At 36.7% G+C, this 21,477-nt stretch overlaps 1 protein-coding gene and 1 pseudogene across 1 annotated transcript; both read right to left on the bottom strand.

Annotated features, from left to right (window-relative positions):
• Positions 1-862: 862 nt before the first annotated feature.
• Positions 863-5,754, bottom strand: LOC126715197 (pectinesterase 31). The gene is made up of 6 exons (XM_050415688.1): positions 5,425-5,754; positions 5,216-5,320; positions 4,386-4,463; positions 3,595-3,782; positions 1,774-1,947; positions 863-1,396 (listed from the first exon to the last, which is right to left on the bottom strand). The coding sequence occupies exons 1-6, from the start codon at positions 5,668-5,670 to the stop codon at positions 1,234-1,236; spliced, it is 954 nt and encodes a 317-aa protein (XP_050271645.1). The 5' UTR covers positions 5,671-5,754; the 3' UTR covers positions 863-1,233.
• Positions 5,755-13,018: 7,264 nt separating this feature from the next.
• LOC126703867 (uncharacterized) lies at positions 13,019-21,276 on the bottom strand (annotated as a pseudogene).
• Positions 21,277-21,477: the final 201 nt, after the last annotated feature.

Raw genomic sequence — 21,477 nt, 5'->3', positions numbered from 1 at the left:
ATATGGATTAAAATGGATGCATGCCCCATTGACTATCCCACAATATGTAACAATCACGTTAAAAATAGACCACGCAGACTTACCTAACAAAACATAAAGACCATGCATAACCATCATGTCTTTAGGCATAAACTGGAAACACACACATATATTTAAGTAGAATCAAATCCATTTTAAGACTCATATTTGGCTTTGGATCAAACACTTGTTCGAAGAAAATAAAAACTAGAGAATGTAGTACTATGCAGAGTAGACGACAGTTGGTCGAGTTTAAAGTAGTTTTGTTGACAGCAAGAGTTTCTTTGGTAACGTACTATCAAAGCCATTGTGATTTTCTATCACTACATAATTTTTCTTTTTTGGTTCCTAAACGATTCAGGTGCTTTTAGATTATTTTTTTTTTAATTATTATTACTGAAAGTTGACAAAATCACAATTTGTACCTAGATAAAAGGAAGCTTAAACATGAACAAATAAAGAAAAAAAGCTAATCTAAAGTTGCCAGAAGACATCAAAGATCAAACTTTGTCTACCATCCCAGACTTATAGGGAATGTTCCACTTGGTCCAAATGTTATTAGCGTCAAAGCCGTAGCGATTAAGGTGGTGGTTGTAAAGGTGTTTGTTTTACAATGGCCCATTTGGTAATTTAGTTCTAGTAATATTGTCTAAGTTTTTTGAAAATACGTGTGGTTGAAAAAGTGTTGTGAAAATATGTATTATATTGTTTAAACAACGAAAACTGTTGTTCAAATAACCCCTACCAACTTGAAAACGTGATTCTAAATACCATGTAAAACAAGTTTTTGCCTTGCGACTATACCTTGTAGGTCTTGCATGAAATACATATGCCAGATCAAACGAGAGCTAAAGTTGATGCCAAAGTTGGCACTTAACATAAAGTCATAACCCATGTGTTTATAGTTTTGATCTTCATGGCAGTCAACATGAGACCTATTATGGAGAAACCATCTTGCTTCTACAAAACCATCAGTCACGAATTGCTCAAAATGATACTGTCCCTTTTGAAACACTATTTGAAAGAATCTTAACACAATCTGATCGGACAATTTCACAAAATATAAGCCAAACAATCTATAGAGGAAGCTCATACATCAAAAGGCACCATGCTATTCTCTCATATCTTGACCAATCAAAGACTTAAAAATAAAACGTATTATGCAGATCTTATATTAGTTGCTGGGAAGCATAAGCAGGTCTCCTTCCATTAACTTTACGCAGAATATGGTATCCTCAAGGCCATTCTCTGGGCAAGCCAAGGTCTTTGTGAATCTGGGTCAATGAAACAATGCATGAGGAACTGTTCTGCTTCTTCGTCTACCAATTCTCTAGCCCATGCGACCCTTTTTGATGGGCAACTACCTGGCCCATAGCACCTGCATTTTTAATTGAAGCATTCCATACTTATTTAGTGTGCTATTAAGAATAAACTTTCATAAAGACACCAGCATCCATTTCACAAGAAAAGTCAAAGAAAAGAAAATACAACCAACTCAACCAAAACAGTAATCCAACATGTTATCAATTCATTTTCATTTTCATCTCTACTCAGCATCAAAAAAAGGTTATCATTTCAAATCTGTTGTAGATTAATATAACATCATGGTATCATCCAAACTCACTCAAGCCCCTGACAGCTGGATTTGATCAACTAAGTTCACAATTTAAGAGAAGTTTTCAGTTGGTGAATGATATCATATGTGTTTTACATGTAGGCTCTATAAAGTTAGAGGAAGCACTAAACGTGATGTACCTGTATTCATAAAAGCAAGCACTTCTTTCGTTCTCCGTTTTGCCCCAGTTATCCCAGCCAACATGCTTTATGCATGCATCCATATATGTGTATGCATAGACGACCCTTCCAAAAGGTCCCCATGGTCGTCCAAGATATGCATATGAAGTTCCTCCAACGCCAGTGATCACACATCTGCATCAACATAAAAAATATTCATAGGTGACACCCATAGTAGTAGGTGAAGTTTTGGCCCAAAAACTAGAAGGGCCAGGGGAAAAGGAACAACTACAAAACGTAGACAACTTATTGGCAAGACATGATTAATTTAATGACATCTCTAAAAAACACATTTGCTACTGTAACCAGGATAAGCATGAAAGCCATAAATTTATCTGGCTGTATCAGAAGTGTAATGCATTGGTTTGATATATAGTTTACAGAAGCGAATAACTGGAATAGTAGAAAAGAGAGAGAGAAAAATAATATAAAATTATATAAAAATTTGGGCAGAACCAGATCAACTATTAATGCAACTGCAATTATAATCAATCTTGAAATTACATACAACATGCAACAGCTTAGCACAGCTCCAGTTTAAAGAGAGACACTCTTTAGCAATGTGACTCAATAACAGCTCTGGATACGCATGGGTTTGAAAACTTCCAAAATGTAAAATTTTAAATCAATGTGGAGCATTCAAAACATCCAAAAGAATTAAGGAGCATGTAATTAATCGTATTTTTTAATTCAATACTTCAACCCTACCCGGCAAAACTTAATCTTTATTCACCGTTTAGTCCCTTCTGGGACCATCTCTCTTAACTCCATAATACAAATAAATTTGTAAGGTCAAAATATAATTTTAAGGCTCTTATGCCAGATGTCAACCTATTGCAACTTAACTCTATTCTTCAAAACTAGTTATAGAAATAACTCTTAGTTGGAGTCTATAAGATCCAAATATTCCATTTCATGTGACAAGTTAATATGGGGGGTATAAAAGTGGAGATTGTCATATGGAACCACTCTCACAATCCCTGTCCAAGAGCAACTATGAGCAGTTGGGTCTATTACCCTCCTCAAAAACAAGAAACAATCCTACTTTCTAGATTTCTGATCAATCGGTGACCTCCGAAGCCTAAGTCAGATTCACAATCTAAGGTCTCTATTTCAGTTCTGGCAGATAAGTTAATGAATTCTTTTTAGATTAAGAACATACCTTTCTCCCTAGGTGCTAGGGGTATTTATAAGCTTCTAACAAGGTTGGTGACACTAACCCCAATTCCTTCAAGTCAGATTTGGCCAAACCATTCCAGATGCTGGTCCTAACTCTAAACAGTCTGCACCACTTCCCCATGAAGTGGAAGGAACTTACACCAATCCATCCAGTTATATGACTAAGGGGACAGGTTGGTGGAATCCCTTTTCGAGGTGATCAAGTATGGAACTGTCATTCTACATTTAATGCAAATGAGTGGTGGATTGCAGAGTGGCACCTGGGCCACGCAACATGCTAGCTGAGGGGATGGGGTGGGTTGGGTTATTGGGCTGCCGTGCTCCAATGGTAGGGCCCAATCATGGGGGAGTTTCAGTTTGGGTTATCTCAAAATTAACATCTATCGCATGAAGTATTTGCGCATTTGTATAAATATTGCATGATATAGGTATTAGTTAAGACTTAAGATTATGACTTCTAAAGAGACAGCATAATACTAATTAAAGATCTCCACTTGAGGTTAGAAGAAAATATTGTGGTGACTGAAATATAATGCATCAATTCAAAGTATTTGGGATGTTCTACCAAAAATGGAATGGTAAGACAACTAGTCAATTAAATACCTCAAGAACACATAACCAGTTGTCTCCTGAGAAGATTTCCTGCTTTGGGCAGTAACATAACCTGCTGACTTGCAGTGGATATGACAATGCTCCAAGAGAGCAGTACTATTGCCAAAGATGAAATCCACGCTTCCTTCAATATAGCAATCTCTCAAATACTGTTTTCCATAATGCAGGTACAAAGTATCCTGCATCAGAATCATAAAAGAAAGAACCCTTCAGATATATCCATGCCTCAGATAACTTCCCTAAAATGTACTGAAATTAAGAAGAGAATTGCAGCAATCAAACAGCACATAAACATCTGGTTTGCTGGCCAAGGGCCTCACTTGATTTCAGGGTACAAAGTAATAGATATTGACTTCAAAGTGACCATCCAAACCTAGCACAAAGAACTCATTTGATTTCCTTCACTTTTTCTTTTTCTTTTTTGACGAAGTGAAACCCCTGGCCCACCTTTGGTGGGGCCAGGGTAAACCTCAAGATATAGGCAACCGCCCACTAGCCACCCAAATCATTTAATTTCCTTCACTTGAAAAAAAATAATAATAATAATTCTCATCGATCAGGCTACAAACAACATTCTTGATTATTTACAGTGGAAGTGTGTATTTGTTGCCAGAAAGCATACAAGTTCTTACTATCATCTACCAACTAGTTATGTTGTTTGATGAAATTCTTTGATCCAAGATGAAGTGTTCAGGAATTGTAAAGTAGAAATGTAACATCCTTAAAAGATGCTCCATAAATTCACTAACACAAAACATAATTGAGAATGACATTGCATATACCTGCCACCCAAGAAATCTGCAATTATAGAAGGCACATCGATCAGCTGTTACTCTAATTGCCACAGCTTGGCCTGAACCCTACCAAAAAGGAAGAGTTTAGTCGATGTTCTAACTTTAACGGTTATGATGAAATTAAATTGTTACAAGCATTGACAGGAGATAAATAGTAAAACAATACTATCATTCTCAAATACTAATGAGCTCAAACTACTCTTATATATATATATATATATATGTATGTATGTATGTATATATTTATATGTATATGTATGTATGTATAATGATAACCTTAAACTACAATTCAAGAAATAATCAATACCTTAAGATAGAAAACCACAGACTATTTCAGTTAGTTTAATTGCTACGCCAAACGCACTATGCACCCAAAGCCTTAAAAAAACAGGGTGCTACATAAACAAGGCCACAGTATATTCACTTAACAAATACAAAAGGATAAATTTTGAGCATATCCAACACCCCAGACTTTAAAAACATTGCCAACATACCCAACATCTAAAAATTACTTCCACACCATTTTCTTTCACATTGTGAGTCCCAAAACAGGGTGATTTGGAAGAAACAAATTGTGGTGCTGAAAACAATTTAGCCAACACAAAAGGTGCAATCTTTTCTATATCCAAAACCTTGATCAAAAAATTCCAACTTACCTATCACCTAAAAAACCCCAAAACTCAGTTTCTACCACATTTAGCTGATCTTCCATTATCTAAATTCATCAAAGCTAGAGTACCAAGTAACAACTAACAAGAAAAGAACAATAAATTTGAAAACTTGGAAATGCTAAACATTGACAAAAAATTAAAGATTACCTGAGGAGCAGAGTTTTCAAAAGTGATATTCTCAGCAATAAATTCCTCTCCTTCCACAATAATACTTCCACACCCAAAAGTCCCAGTCCCAATCAACCTAGCTCCCTGCAAAAACCAAACATAAAAGTTAAACCCAGATGGGGTATTAGCACATATATATGATATAGCAGTGCAAAGTGCCAAAAAAAAAAAAAAAAAAAAAAAAAAACCTGGTGGTGATCGATCTGGGTGGCCGTGTTGTGCCAAGTGAGAACAGTGTCCTCAGGTCTAAGACCAGCCAGAGTAATAAAGTTCTTGGTTTTTGGCACGTACACAGGTTGCTTGTAAATCCCTGGGGCCACACGAATCACTGTCCTACGATTGTTGCCTAGTGGCACAGCATCAATTGCCTCTTGCACCGTTACATAGTTACCTGTGCCGTCCTGTGCCACCGTTATTATCACAGAGGCCGCCATTGTTTTCTCTCTCTATGTCTCTGTAATGGGAATGACAATTATGGAATGGAATGGAGTGGAGAGAGAATAAATAAAGGGAACACCAAAGTTGGGAAATGTAGGAAACTAGCATTAAAAAACTAACTATTCAGTTAGTTGGACCCGTTTGCAAACAATTTGTCGTTGTAACATCTCGAGCCTTAGAGGGTCGATTTAGGCCTCTAAATCGACCCTCTAAGCCTCGGTTTACCTGGGTTAACATGCGAAAGTTCCACGTGGAGTACACGAGGAAATCGAGTGTCTGAGACTCGATTTCCGCGTGTACTCCACGTCGAAATCGAGTCTCAGAGACTCGATTTCTACGTGTTATCCACGCAAAAATCGAGTCTATGAGACTCGGTTTCCTAAAGGTTAAACCGAGTCTCAGACAGTCGATTTTTACACTTTCAGAATCCCCGCCTCTTGGTTTGTCTCTTTTGGACGCACATGGAATATCTGACCAGCCAGGCATTGGTCATGTCTGTTGGGCGCAGAGAATATCTGACCAGGCAGGCATTGGTCATGTCTTTTATGTTTTATTTTGAATGTGCAATGTTTTGTCTAAAAGCTTATAAAGAAAAATCTTTGGGCGTGAAGAATATCTGACCAGCTATGCATTGGTCATGTCATGCCCATTTTTATGTTTATTTTGAATGTGCAATGTTTGTCTAAAAGCTAAGAAAAAGTCTTTGGGCGTGCAGAATATCTGACCAGCTATGCATTGGTCATGTCATGCCCATTTTTATGTTTATTTGGAATGTGCAATGTTTGTCTAAAAGCTAAGAAAAAGTCTTTGGGCGTGCAGAATATCTGACCAGCTATGCATTGGTCATGCCCATTTTTATGTCTATTTTGAATGTGCAAAGTTTGAGCAGCACTGTTTTGGCATTGGTCATATCCGTGTTTTGTTTTTTGGGTGATTGGTCAGAAAAAAAAAAACTCTCACACAACTCTCACACCTTCAGCAACTTCTATCACAGAACCTCTCTCAACAACTCTCACAAAACATCATACAAGTCTCATAAACTCTCATACATCAGCAGCAAAACATTGCTCCTCTCACTCTCATACAATCTCAGCAGTATATTTGCTCATCCTCATGTCAAGTAAGGGTCTCCTCCTCACTCTCTAGTTGGTTGTTTAGTGTATATAGCTGCTTTAAAAAGTGTTGCTTGCATTGAATTTGTCATGCCATTTCTTGATTGTATTAAAAAGTGTTGCTTGCTTTAAAAAGTGTTTGTATTAAATATTTATATTTGTTTCCTAATAAGATATTTGTTTATATTAAATATTTATATTTGTTTCCTGAGAAGATATTTGTTTGTATTAAATATGTATATTTGTTTCATAATATATATATATATTTTTTTTGAGTAACTGGCGTGGAAGCCCAGGCAGGGCTCCTTATGTATATTAGTTGGTTGTTTAAATATGTGTATATATATTTATATTTATACAACTATATGTTTAAATATTTATATAAATATATTTATATTTATATATTTATACAACTAAATGCAAATATAAATATAAATATATATTTATATAAATATATAGATTTATATTTATATTTATATTTATATTTATATATATATATATAAATATTTATATATTTATATATAATTATATATTTATATTTATATATTTATATATTTATATATTTATATATTTATATTTATATATTTATATAAATATAAATATATGTGTATATTTATACAACCATATATTTATATTTATATATATATATAATTATATATATTTATATATTTATATTTATATATTTATACAACTATATATTTATATTTATATATCTATACAATTATATATTTATATTTATATATTTATACAACTATATATTTAAATATTTATTTATTTATATAAATATATAAATAATAGACACATAAGGAAAGAAAAAAGAAACAGGTTCAAAGAATTGTGCAACCTCCAACTTTTATGAAATTCCAACCATGAGAAAGACATTATTGAATACAGTAAAAGCTATGAAAATAATTGGGTCACCGGTCCAGTTGCACCTAATTAAGCAGCTAGCATTTTTCCATTTTATGGATGACATAAAGCTGATGACATATTAGCAGATTCGAAACAAATTTACTGTCATGACGGATTTTTTATTGTATGATTTTTATGATTTAGAGTCAAAATTTGAGTTTGTATATCACATCTAGTATATTTCACTGTATATTAATGCCTTGATTTTCAAATTAGATGATATGTCTAATTTGATTGATCATGATCATATTCACATTAGTGTTTTTTTTTTTTTTTTTCTTTTGTCTGATGAACCCTGCTCTATGTTATTTCATTAATAGTAGTGTAATAGGGTATGCCATTAATTTCCATAGCACTGGAATGATGATATTTTTATTTATATTTTTGTTAGAGCTGAGTTTAAAATTTGTAATGGGGGTGAGTTTTGTTTTTAGTTTTTTTATTTGTTTGAGTACGAAATTATAATGATTGAGTGTGTTTGTATGTGATGTGGGGTGAGTATATGCAATTGTTACACTTTTAGATCCCTTGTAATTTTTGTACTTTGAGTAGATAGAAAAGGTTTTTTAATTCGAACATAAATGAAAGAGATAAAATATGTCACTAACATAAATTTCCTTGGCTTGGCTCTCTAATAGGTTCACAATCTTTGAAGAATATTGATATAAATGTATACTTCGGTGGACCCCTTCACAATCCTGAAGGGATTGACGGATTCCCATTTAGAGGGGAGGGTATCGAATGCTACTACATGATGTTACGTCGTAAGTTGAAGACGTTGAATGATTTGAAGAGGAAAATAATGGGCGAATTGAAATTGAATCCTGCTTGGTATGACATCAAGATTATTTATCGTTACCCACAAGAAGTCCTTCATGAACGGATAAATTATGGGTATATGGCGATCAAAGAAGATAAACATGTAAAGATGATGTTTAATAGGATCCAGAAAATGCCCCAAGTAAATGCTGCTGAGTTGTATGTAAGTTTGGAGGCGCCTGCAGATAACACTACTGAGGTGGTGCAAGAAACAACTACGGCTTTACAATTTACAGCCCTAGATGATGGATGCACTACAATGGGAGGGTATACGATGGGAGGGTATACTACACAAGAAACAACGATGGGAGGTTATACGCTCCCATCTCAAGATCATGTTGCTAATACTAGTGAAACCCTCTATCGTGAAGAGACACATTTAGAGGAGGAAGACGAAGACGAAGATCATGTTGCGAATGATGGTGAAAATGTTGAGGTTGTGGATGAGTACGAAGAGAGGATTGAGCAAGGCGACTTTGAGAACGATGTGGATGAACATGAAGTCGTTCCCAATTTTGAAGAGGAAAATATGGAGGACCATGATGAAGGTGATGCAAATGATGATATTGGTGTCCAGTATAATAGAAATACGACCACTGGCTACAGACCTCCTGCTGAGTCATTCTACTCAAATACTTGGGAAGATATGGTTGATCCTTCACGTCTTCAGATACCATTTGTCTCTACTTGGGAAGATGGGATGCATTTTTCTAAAGGGTTGACTTTTGCAAATAAAGATGCGGTGAAGCATGCATTGATAATATACGCAGCAAAGGATAATAGAAATTTTATAATCCGGAGGTCGACCAAATCGAAATTGTGCGCCGCATGTGTTGATGACAACTGCATGTGGTATGTTGGGGCATACATGAAGACTAAATTCAATGGTATGTGGATGGTTACGTCTTATGTGGGTCCACACACTTGTATACCCTTTGGCCTAAAAAGAGATGGTAGAATGATGGATTCGCATTTTGTTGCATCAGAAATTGTGGGAAAATTGCAAAAAAATCACACTACACGTATTGATGACCTATGGGAGATCATACGTACTAAGTATAATCATGAGCTTTCTTACTATAAAGTATGGGACGCAAAACAAAAGGCAATTGCTAAGATATTTGGGGATTGGGAGGAGTCTTACCAAAAGTTGCGAAAGTTGTTGTTGGCATACTTGGATGAGGACTCAGGTACCCAGTATAGCTATCACACCATACCTAGGCCACACGAAGGTACTGCGTTACTACGCTATGTATATTGGGCATTCGCTCCATGCATTGCTGCATTCCAATATTGCAGGCCAGTGATTAGTATTGACGGGACTCATCTGTATGGTAAATACAAAGGGGTATTGATGATTGCAATGGCAACCGATGCTAACCAAAAGGTTTTGCCTCTCGCCTTCGCTGTTGTGGACAAGGAGTCAGGGGCTAGTTGGGGGTGGTTTTTAGAGTGTCTCAGGATTTCCATAGAGCATGTCATACCTAACGATGGCATTTGTATTATTTCTGACCGACATAAAGGTATTAAATGTGCCATTCGAGAGTGGCCTAGACGTGAGGACGGAAGAGAACAGGTATATCATCGATATTGCCTTCGACATGTTGCTAGCAACTTCAACAGACACTTTGATAACCCGATTCTAAAGGCATTGGCCTTGAAAGCTGGATATGCGAGTAATGAAGCTAAATTTAAGTCCATAATGGAAACCATTAAGGAGGCCGAGATTAATTTACTGAGGGGTGTAGACCCTACTGATACGCGGATTGAACGTTATATGCCGTACACATATCTAGTGAGTGAGGATGTGGAGAAATGGACCCAGTCACATGATGGTGGAAGACGTTACGGGGCAATGACAACCAATATCTCCGAGTGCTTTAATGGGGTACTTAAAGGTGCCCGCGGTTTGCCCATTGCTGCAATGGTTCATTTCACTTGGTGCAAACTTGTTGCATATTTCCACGATCGACATAAACAAATTACTTCTGATCTCTCTCGAGGTAAGCTGTGGAGTGATTATGCAATGGAGATCTATAGCAGAAATGAGCAGAAAATTGCAGGACACACTGTGAGGAATTTTAATCATGCAGAGGGTGTATATCAGGTGGTTACCCCATACAATGACCATAGAGGTGGAGGGGGAAACCACAGTCATGAAGTGCGCATATTTGCTAGAACATGTGGTTGCAGAAAGTGGCAAAACTTGAAGATCCCTTGTTCACATGCAATTAAAGTTCTTCAAGATCTGCATCTCAATGCGACCAACTATATTGACCCATGTTACAGTTTGAACAACGCCATTCTCACATATTCACATAATTTTGTGGTACCAAAGTCAGAGTCTGAGTGGAGGGACGTTTCCGGACCACGATGGGTGCCTGACCCACTGCTGTTGCGGGGCACAGGTCGTCCTGTGAAGTCAAGAATAAGGAATGAAATGGATGGGGTACGGCGAGAACGGGGAAGCCAGAGGGAAGATCCGGACTTGAGGGAGACTCAACCGAGGCAACGATGCGGAGTGTGTCATCAAGAGGGGCATAACCGTAGAAGTTGTCCCAATTCCCGTGGGGCATCGACAAGTGGTACTGCTATAAACTAGGCAAGTGCCCTCACTGTTTTTATATAATATATTCAGAATTTCATTTTGTTATAGTTCTTTGCATTTGGAAACTAATGACCGTATTTTAATTTTTGGCAGGCAAGCGGAAACTCGATTTTGCTAAGTGACATTGTGCGTGGGACTTGTGGTTATCTTCTGTATGGACAAGTGCTAGGTGACTATGTAGAGTCTGTTGTATCAGTATGGAGAAGTGCTTGGTGACTATGTAAAGTATGTTGTATCAGTATGGTTTAGTATGGACAAGTGGTAGGCAAATATGGGGACTATGTTGTATTTATTAGTTGTTATTTTGGTAATTGTTGAATGTTGTTGTAATTGAACTATTTGCTGTCTATTGTACTTGTTACTATAGTTGCGTTGTGCAGCTTTTGCCTCTAATGCCAGCAATTATATTACGGCTGGCATTAGTAGCTACTACTTTAAAGCACATTCAACCACAGGGCCCTCCTTTGAAGCATTTTGTTGCTAGTATTGAATGTATTTTGTCCGTTAATAGGGAACCTATAATGGGTATGAATAGTAACTGTTTGAATCCAGTTGTTTGCATATGATGTACGAGCCATTTACCAGTATCATATGCTTTGTATCTACTTGTTTATCGCTGCTCATGTTATGTGTTCTGGATCTAGTTTACTGCTGCAGGGGAAGGGAAACCAATTATGGTTTACTGCTGCACGAGTAGGTGCCAAAAACAAAAAAAACACAAAAAAACCCCAGTAGAAATCGACTCTCTGAGAGTCGATTTCCTATGAAAATCGACTATAAGATAGTCGACTTCCACTGGGGGATTTTTTTTTTTTTTTTTTAATCCAGTTGGGAACTAATTCAACAGGCAAGTGAATAGGATTGAAGTGGACTAAAATAGACTGAATGAACCTAATAGACCGAATTGGACTGCAGTGAACCGAATGAACCTAAATGGACGGAATGGACCTAAGTGAACCGAATTGGACCAAAATAGACCAAAAGGACCAAATAGACTGAATTGGACCGAATTAACCAAAGTGGACGTAAGTGAACCAAATTAGACCGAAATGGACCCAAGTTGAAATCGACTATAAGATGATCGACTTCCACTGGGGGAATTTTTTTTTTAAAAAATCCCAAGCATACACAATCAACAGGCAAGTGAATAGGATTGAAGTGGACTAAAATAGACTGAATGAACCTAATAGACCGAATTGGACTGCAGTGAACCGAATGAACCTAAATGGACGGAATGGACGTAAGTGGACCGAATTGGACCGAAATTGACCAAAAGGACCAAATAGACTGAATTGGACCGAATTAACCAAAGTGGACCTAAGTGAACCAAATTAGACCGAAATGGACCAAATGGGACTTAACATAAAGTCATAACCCTTGTAGGTCTTGCATGAAATACATATGCCAGATCAAACGAGCGCTAAAGTTGATGCCAAAGTTGGCACTTGTAAATAAAGTCATAACCCATGTGTTTATAGTTTTGATCTTCATGGCGGTCAACATGAGACCTATTATTGCCCAACTATAAAATGCTCACTGCTTGTGACTAAAAATTAAAACTGGTTTTTCAAACACTTAGATAAACCATCTTGCTTGTACAAAACCATCAGTCACGAATTGCTGAAAATGAAGTCTGGAAATTTTCAAACACTATTTGAAAGAATCTTAACACAAGTTGATCGGACAAGTTCACAAAATATAAGCCAAACAATCTATAGAGGAAGTTCATACATCAAAAGGCACCATGCTATTCTCTCATAACTTGACCAATCAAAGACTTAAAAATAAAACGTATTATGCAGCTCTTATATTAGTTGCTGGGAAGCATAAGCAGGTCTCCTTCCATTAAGTTTACGCAGAATATGGTATCCTCAAGGCCATTCTTTGGGCAAGCCAAGGTCTTTCTGAATCTGGGTCAATGAAACGAGGCATGAGGAACTGTTCTGCTTCTTCGTCTATCAATTCTCTAGCCCTTGCGACCCTCTTTGATGGGCAACTACCTGGCCCATAGCACCTGCATTTTTAATTGAAGCATTCCATACTTATTTAGTGTGCTATTAAGAATAAACTTTCATAAAGACAGCAGCATCCATTTCAGAAGAAAAGTCAAAGAAAAGAAAGTACAACCAACTCCACCAAAACAGTAATCCAACATGTTATCAATTCATTTTCATTTTCATCTCTACTCAGCATCAAAAAAAGGTTATCAATAAGCATCTGCACTTGTTACAAGCTACCAAATCATAATGGTAAAATTGCCGAAAATTTTATTGCAATTTATTAATTATATGGTAAAAAATGCGATGTTCATAATAAAGGCTTATGGTCATTAAGCACAGGAATTAGCAAGCAAATAATTTGAGAAGCATGGTGATGTGTGCTGGCAGCAGCCACACCAAATTGACTATGCTGGGATTGGACGCTTACCAAGTTAATTGAGTCATACTTTTCATCAGCATCTGTAAAACAAGAAAGGTATGTTGTAAGCACTTCACACACTAATGTAGAATGACAACAATTGAATTTAGCGGAAATTCATACAATCAATCTAGTATCAAGTAATTACATAATTTTTTAAGGTAAAATACAAGAAGCCCAACCTGCACTGTGCTTTCTGCTGCTTTTGATGCCAGGTACAACCAGGTTGGAGCCACAAGACGCGGATCATATTCTGTCATACTCTTTCTGAAAGCACAAAAAGAAGTTAAGCTTAGCAAGCAAAAGAGGTGATGCTATTTTTGTTTTTTGTTTTTGTTTTCTTGTTTTCACTTTCATCACTCACTTCATCAAATTCAGAATCCTCAGTGGCATGTTCACTTTCAGAGTCACTCAACACATACCTTGTTTTCTAACTTGGTTCACCCTTTGAGGTCTTGCTCTTGCTGGTGCAACTTCAATAGTTTCTTCAGTACTGGCAGAAGTAGAAGCAGAACCCGAATTTTCTTCATTTTCAGTCACTTCATTTACCTTACCAACCCTTCCCAACACAGAACCACTTTTCTTGTTGAATGGAGATGCCCTCATCTTTCTCACTTTCTTCTCCAGTGAAATCCTGGAATTTTCAGCAGGCTTTAACATGTCAGTTAAAAGCTTCTGGGCCAATGTCTGAGGCTGCTGCTTATTCGCTGCACCTCTCTTCTTTGCCGCTGCAGGGGCCTTAACTGCCTTAGCATTTGCATCCAGTTTTCCCCGCCCTTTTTCCTCGCTTCTGGAGTAGCTACAACTTCTATCTCACTATCTTCATCATCATCATCATCAATGTCATTAAAGCCAGTTTAATCATCATCATCATCATCAGATATCTCCGAAACAGTTGCCAAGGGCTTCTTCTTCTGTGCAGCAGCAGCCCTTTTGCTAGGTTCTTTCTTCTTGGCTGGTACTTTGGGCACTTCAGTCTCCATGGCTGTCAGGCATAAAAAGAAAGAGAAATTTACTGTGGGAATACTTACAGAAAAAACAGTCCAACACATTCCCAATGATCACGGTAAAAGATCATGGAAAAATTCACAAGAAACTAATTATTAGTGATGCTGAATCTCAAGTGGAAATTTTAGTTGGTGCTTGTAACATGGAAAATTTTTATCTATGTACATTACAGTATTTTCTTCTCTTATAATTGATTTTATGAAGAATATTGTCAGAAACACAATTTCTCACACAAGATCATATATTAACTGGTTTGCAAACAATATCCCCATATCATCCACTGTAATTTTTCTTACATTACAGCTGAGTTGTGTAAAGATCATAATAACACAACCTAATGAAATATAATAATATATATTTAACGGCTGATTGATCAGGAGATGCATCGAGGTTATAGGCAGCAAGTCGTTCTTTAAGCTCATCCTTTCCAAGGAAAAATAGAACATAGGAACAGAAACAGACCTTACCAGGAGCTTTCCTAGAGCCTGCTCTGTCTTTGGGTTTTGCTGCCTCAGGAGCTTTCTCTGGTAAATGAAGCAGAAGTAAACCAAAAATCAAACAAAAGAATCATATTCCCATATAATAAACATAATATTTTTTTACACTTACCAATTTCCCTTGCAGCCACAGATGACGAGACAGCTTCTGCAACAGATTCTGCATTATTTGCCTTCTTATTATTGTTCTTCCGTGGGTTCTTGGGTGCTTGTCTAGCAGACTTCATAGCAGCTTCACCCCTTGCTTTGCCTCTCATTTTCTTTCTTAACTCCTCTGACTCACATCACTTCTCTCTAGCTCCTAAATGACATAAAACTAAAAACAGTCAACAAATAGAAAGACAGAAAAATAAACAAATCATCACAAGGAATTGTTAATTTTTCAGTCATACATCGAGTTGCCCCTCCAAAGCATCAAGATCTGTCCTCCAAAAGGACTTTGGAGTTTCCTTTCTCAAATCATCAACCTCCTTATTGACCTTATCCCTTTCAGCGCATAACTCCTGAACCTTCTCAATGGTCAAGCTTCCAATTGCCATGGCCAGTAGATACTCATAATCACTTATCTGTACCCCATTACTACTGCTGTCAGCAGGAGATTTCACTTCTGTTTCTTCTGTATCATCAGTTACACCAGCAACTTCTGCCTCAACAACTTTAGTTTTCTTTGGAAAAGGAGTGAAACCTTTTGTTTGCAGCTCAACAAACAGAGCAGCTCTCTTCCTATTACTTACAATGATCTCTCCCTTCACAACTGCAAGGATAAACCTAACCTTGTTTTCTAACTTCAACAACTCCATTTCACGTTTGTTCAGTAGAAATTTCTGCACAAAATACAAAAACTGCAATTAATAATTGTTTCCCTAATTTATGGCTGAAATTATTGAGTATCAGTGTTCTATTTGTGTTCACACAACAGGCCATGACATCAAAGGCAAAATAGACCCATTGTAATAAATTTGTTTTCACATACTCATTCTTCATCCCAACTATACACAAAACATTTTTTTTTTTTTTTAACAAGAAAGGTGTGTTCCAAATCACTCATCACTAATACATTGCCAATGCCAACTGCTCCACACCAACATTCTTTCAAATTTCCTCTCAAGATATAAATTCTATGAAGCAGCTTAACAAGCTTGCAATTTCTTAAAGCAACAAAGTTTTTCAGCAATTAGATTCTTCTGGAAAAAAAAAACAAAAAATAATAATAATAAACAAAATAGATTCCAATATGTTTGACTGTAAGTCTGCTATAAGATGCTTCCAAAAAGAGAATTTACTTACTACATTCAGGATTTCCTAGAGATTAATATTCATGGAGGAAAAAAATAAATAAAAATAGACCTATGTGGAATGTGGTCAACTTGTAAATAAAAATAATTCAGAATACTTGGGGATGTTGAACAAATTACTGGGAACTGTCAGCGGTAGAAGAAAAACATATGCTTGTCATGACGAATACCACCTCTATTTGGCAATAAAAATAAGTAGAGAAAAGAATGAAGCTGACATGGTAATCATCCATGTAATCACGACGGTCCTGCATAACAAATTAAACCTTGAACTTAGGACAAACTTTGAAACAATCATACAAGTCTTTTGAGTCCAAAAAATAGGGAGAGTTTTAGAGAGCCAGGTAGGGGGGGGAAGCTGTCTAAAACTCTCCCTATATGGAATGTGGTCAACTTGTAAATAAAACAATCATCAATCTGCATCAGTTTCCTATTATAAAATTCCATTAAAATAAAGAACTGTTTCCATCAACTGATTGGCAGTACATTCAACATTATTTAGAAAAAAGGCCAAAAGCTTCCAATGAAAATCTTCGTTGGACACAACCACAGAGGAAATTCATTGTATTATTATGACATCTTCACAAAAATAAAATCTTGATATGAAAAATGTGTTTTGTCACGTCTGTAAAGAAGCCTTTGATGGGGAACAGCCATTAAATACACAGAAAATGCAACACAATCAATTAATTAATCACAGAAGACCAAAATTTCCTAAAAAATTAAAGGATTGGCTGGCCCAAGCCTATGATAGGCTTTATCACTTTTATCATAAGGGTGATCATCAAACAACCAATCATAACCAGATGAATTCATGAAAAATTTAAAAGGAGTGATGCCAATTGTACAAACCCTTCTGTATCTGTCCTTATATCTATCCCTGTACTGTCGATCATAACCCCGCTCTCTTCTCCTCCTTTCACCTTCTTGTCTTGCTCTTTGAGCTTCCTGCATGATGTTTGAAGATTTACAATCACTTGGAATGAAATTCAAGTAAGACTAAAGAAATTGCAATCAGCAGTAAGTATCGTTAAGAACCTCTTCCTCTCGTGCTTTTCTCACTTTCTCTGCTTCCTCAAAGGCCTCTTTTTCAATCTGAAGTTACAGAAAAGATATGCAAATAAGGAACTGCTATTGATCTAGAATCTAACAATAAAGTTTAAGGAGAAGGGCCACACCTCCCTGTTTGCAAATACTTCTTCCACAACTTCTGTTGCATAATCTGGGTCATCACAGATCAAAACATTGTCGTAAACTGACCCACCCTTTACCTGCATTATTTGACCCCATTAATCATATAGTTTATTCATAACAAGAGCAACATAATAATCAGTCTATCTAGCATAGTAGATTGAGACTTATGTCCTACCTGCCAAACCTCAATTCCTACATACTTAATTGGCTTAAGCCCATAAACATCAGGGTCATCTTCAAACTCTGGACATAGGAAAAAGGAAACCACTTAATGTCAACTTCAAATTTTTGTACCTGCGGTCCAAATTATTTTATATTTTATAATCAATGAAAAAAATTATATAGGTATGCTTCACAATACCTGGATTATCAATCCAAGGAGTCTTCCATTTTCCTTTATAATTGGGGTTCTTAATTTTCTGTCAACTCAAAAAAGCAAGCTCATGAGAAACTGCAAAGGAGAATCAAGCTTCAAGCATTTTTGTGTATCTCTTGAGCTCAATTGGCATACCTTGGGCTTCCATGGTCCTTTATACGCTGGATTAGGTACCTTTGGGGGTTTCCACGCACCATTCTCTTGATCATCCCAGTTATGAGGCTGATCAGGGAAACTAAATTATGAGATTTTTTCATCTTCTATCATATTTTTCGTTTTCTTTTATCTTTTCTATAGGCACCATATCACAAAATAGCAGCATTAAACATCAAACTGGAAAATGGGAAATGAGGAGAGAAGTGGAACGTAAAGCAGCCTTTTGAAATATAGTGTACTGAAAAATAATGACAATTAGTAGTAGTGTTGGGTCCAACATCATTAAAGCCAGGCATTAATGATTATACATGGCTTTGCGTATGCATGGCTTCTTAAGCAATCAACTAACCTCTTTAGCTTTTGGGTCTGGAATTTCTTTTGGAATTGAATCATATCCCTGCAATACCAAGATAAACATTAATGGAAGCACATAATTTATACAGATACTAATGCCTGGCTTCAGTAGTTAGAAAGAAATATTTTTCGTTTTAATACCTCAGGTTTAACCTCACTAGGATCATCAATATATTCCCTATCCTCCCAGTTTGCAGGCTGTGAGATATGACAAATGACAGTCAAATTTCTAATGACAATTTCTAGAACTTGAATAGTTGTCATAAGAACAAGGTGAATCACAAACTATCGTAGGTCCACTTACAGATTTTCTGCTGTTGTTTCCAAAGTCCTCCAAGTCTTTAACAATTTCTTCATTCATCACACCATTGGCGCCAGCAACATCACTATTCTTTTTCAAAAATTCATCCCTGTTCAACGAGCTGAAGATATCAAGTAATTTGCGTTCTCGAAACTTGTCCTCCTTCTCACGAACCTTCTTATGCAGCCAATCAGGATGTACTACCCTCTAGGGACGGGATTCGCAACCTGTTATAATCAACTCATCTTACTTCAGATCACACAAAAGAAAAAGGGAGATATACAAAGGAAAAAAATAACAATGAACAAGCAACAAAACCTGAAGCATTGCTGCAGGAATGGTAATAACTTTCTGAATTGCTGAACTAAGCCTTTGCTTGTAATAAGACCAGTCAATAATGGATCGAATGCCCACATCTGAGTATTACTTGCACCATCTCCGCACAAAAAGAAACCATTATTTCTGTGAATTCAAATGTGTACATGCTTTCTTTAGTACATAAACAAGAAGCAAATGAAATTTAAGAAAACCATGGCAGAACTTTACCAGCATCAGTTTCAAATATTGCAACAGGAACAGCACGCTCACTTAAGAAAACCTTGGATGATGCATTTAAATTTGGCTACATGCAAGTGGTATAATTAAAATAAATGTCAGATAATTGATGAGGATTTTGACAGTTGACATAAAAAAAACAAACACCAATATGTCACTTTATAAAGCATGAAGAGCAGAATCGTACTTGGTTTTGAAAGTAAAGTTCCCCGGAAAAGATCCAGGGAGCACACACCAGATACCATCTCTATCTAATTCAAGTGGTTTTCCAATTTTTTCAACCAATACGCGAGCATTCTGAATTATTTTTGCTCCTCTATACGTAACTACTCCAGCCATTTCCATTGAGTACCATCTTGCACCCCTGGAAGAAATAAATGTTTGAGAGATAACACAAACACAGAAGCCACTGTAACAACAGGCTCCATGCAATTAATACATTAAACCAAATGGAAATCACCAAACTCAGTTGCGCATGACGTAACCATAGAAGGAATTCAGTATACACTTATGGGCAAGTTGTAATGAATCATAAAGCACTACCATATCCTGCAAAAACAATACGAGACTATGTAACTCATCATCACAAATTGACTATATTCCAATTGTTCCAAAAGCTGATGAATACAACAACCACCTTGTGCTTCCTGGATTTTTATAGAATTTCCACTAGCCTTGGCTTCTGACAACTTCCCTTTCCAAACCTTGTGAAGTCCTTTGTATTCATACCTTCTGTCCCGAAAGCTTGAACAAGATCAAAAGAAATGGGACTTAGTGAAAAGAAAATGTAATTCAGGAATACACAGACGCACACAAAAGGACTTTCCTTTTGAATATTACAAATTCAGAATTTATAGCATACCAAAATTTTGAAACCCAAACGATTCTTTGTTAGTCACTACTACACATAGAAGCTTTTCTGGGCTGGAACTCTTTCAAGCTGACTTAGGTTTTCTATTATTTGCAAATCATATTGTAAAAGGGAAAATAATAATAAAGTTACCATAATCCATCTAGGAAAACACTATTTATTGGCCAAAAGTATTTAGCACAAATGCAAATATACGTTTGATTTTCTCTTCAATTCACCCCATCTGATTGCTCTAGTACAAAGTTGCTCCACCCTCTTGTGCAGAGCATGTGATTTTCCTGCAATCACATTACATCGTTAATTAACCCTTAAGAAAGAGGGCATCTGAGATAGAGTATACTGAATTTGATGGGAAACAAGACAAGGCAACAATAAAACTACTTCAGCTCGTGTAATAAAACCATTTAAAATAAAATGTAATTTATGGTTAAGTATATGTGAATCTGTACTTGTTTTCAGAAGTAAATACTGCACTTGATTTAAAAAGCTGAGGAAGCTTTTGGTTTTTTCCTGAGAGCATTTCCAAGGTGATGACTTAACTATAATCAGACTATATAAGCAATAACAATAAAATGAAATTCCAACAACAATAGAAATAATTGATAAGGAAGATATACTTGCCTGTTCTAGGATCCCGACCGGCAAAAACAATGGGCCCCATGCCTCCATCTAGCTCTGGCAGAGCAACTTGCAAAGCTACCTGAATTGGGTGAAGCCCCAAGGTACTATTCAACCATTCCTCAGTTGTCTGAAATACCAGAGGCAATGCAACAATATAAGGCACATCAACCTTCCTCAGTGCCTCAACAGCCCTGGGATGATCCTGCCTGGCTGGCCCCCCGACAAGTGCAAAACCAGTAAGTGATATCACTGAATGCACAAACGGCTTCTTCGTGATTGGATCAATCAAATACCTCTCCACAGGCCCTGAAAAGTCAAGCCCACCGGCGAAAATTGGAATCACTTTAGCCCCTTTTGCCTCCAATTCCATAATCACAGCCACATAGTGACTCTCATCCCCAGTAACAATGTGACTCCTCTGCAAAATCAGACCAACAATTGGTGCATTTGGACCCTTAAGCTTCTCATTAGCATCCTTTTCTAGTATCATACCAATTCAAATACTCCTTCACATCCTCATACATACAAGGAGCCAAAGGATGACAAACCCCACTATCCAAATATAAAACCGGGTCCGAATACTCAATCTTGATCCCCTTCAGTGCAGGCACATAAGACCCAGAAATCATTTTCAAGAAAGTTTGCAGGTTATCAGGTGAGGCTCCTAGCCAAAACTGCAAAGTAAGTATATAAACCCTAGCATCCT

The sequence above is a fragment of the Quercus robur genome, chromosome 2 (assembly GCF_932294415.1).
Source record: "Quercus robur chromosome 2, dhQueRobu3.1, whole genome shotgun sequence".
Classification (NCBI taxonomy): Eukaryota; Viridiplantae; Streptophyta; class Magnoliopsida; order Fagales; family Fagaceae; genus Quercus; species Quercus robur.
This window is presented reverse-complemented; position numbering and strand designations above follow the sequence as displayed.

Excerpts from the sequence above, each read along its gene's own strand:
- LOC126715197 (XM_050415688.1), bottom strand. The coding sequence starts at position 5,670 with ATGGCGGCCTCTGTGATAATAACGGTGGCACAGGACGGCACAGGTAAC. Across the intron at positions 5,321-5,424 it reads CCCAGATCGATCACCACCAG|GGAGCTAGGTTGATTGGGAC; the intron begins GTTTTTTTTTTT and ends TGGTTTTTGCAG. Across the intron at positions 4,464-5,215 it reads TTGAAAACTCTGCTCCTCAG|GGTTCAGGCCAAGCTGTGGC; the intron begins GTAATCTTTAAT and ends CCTTTTTGGTAG.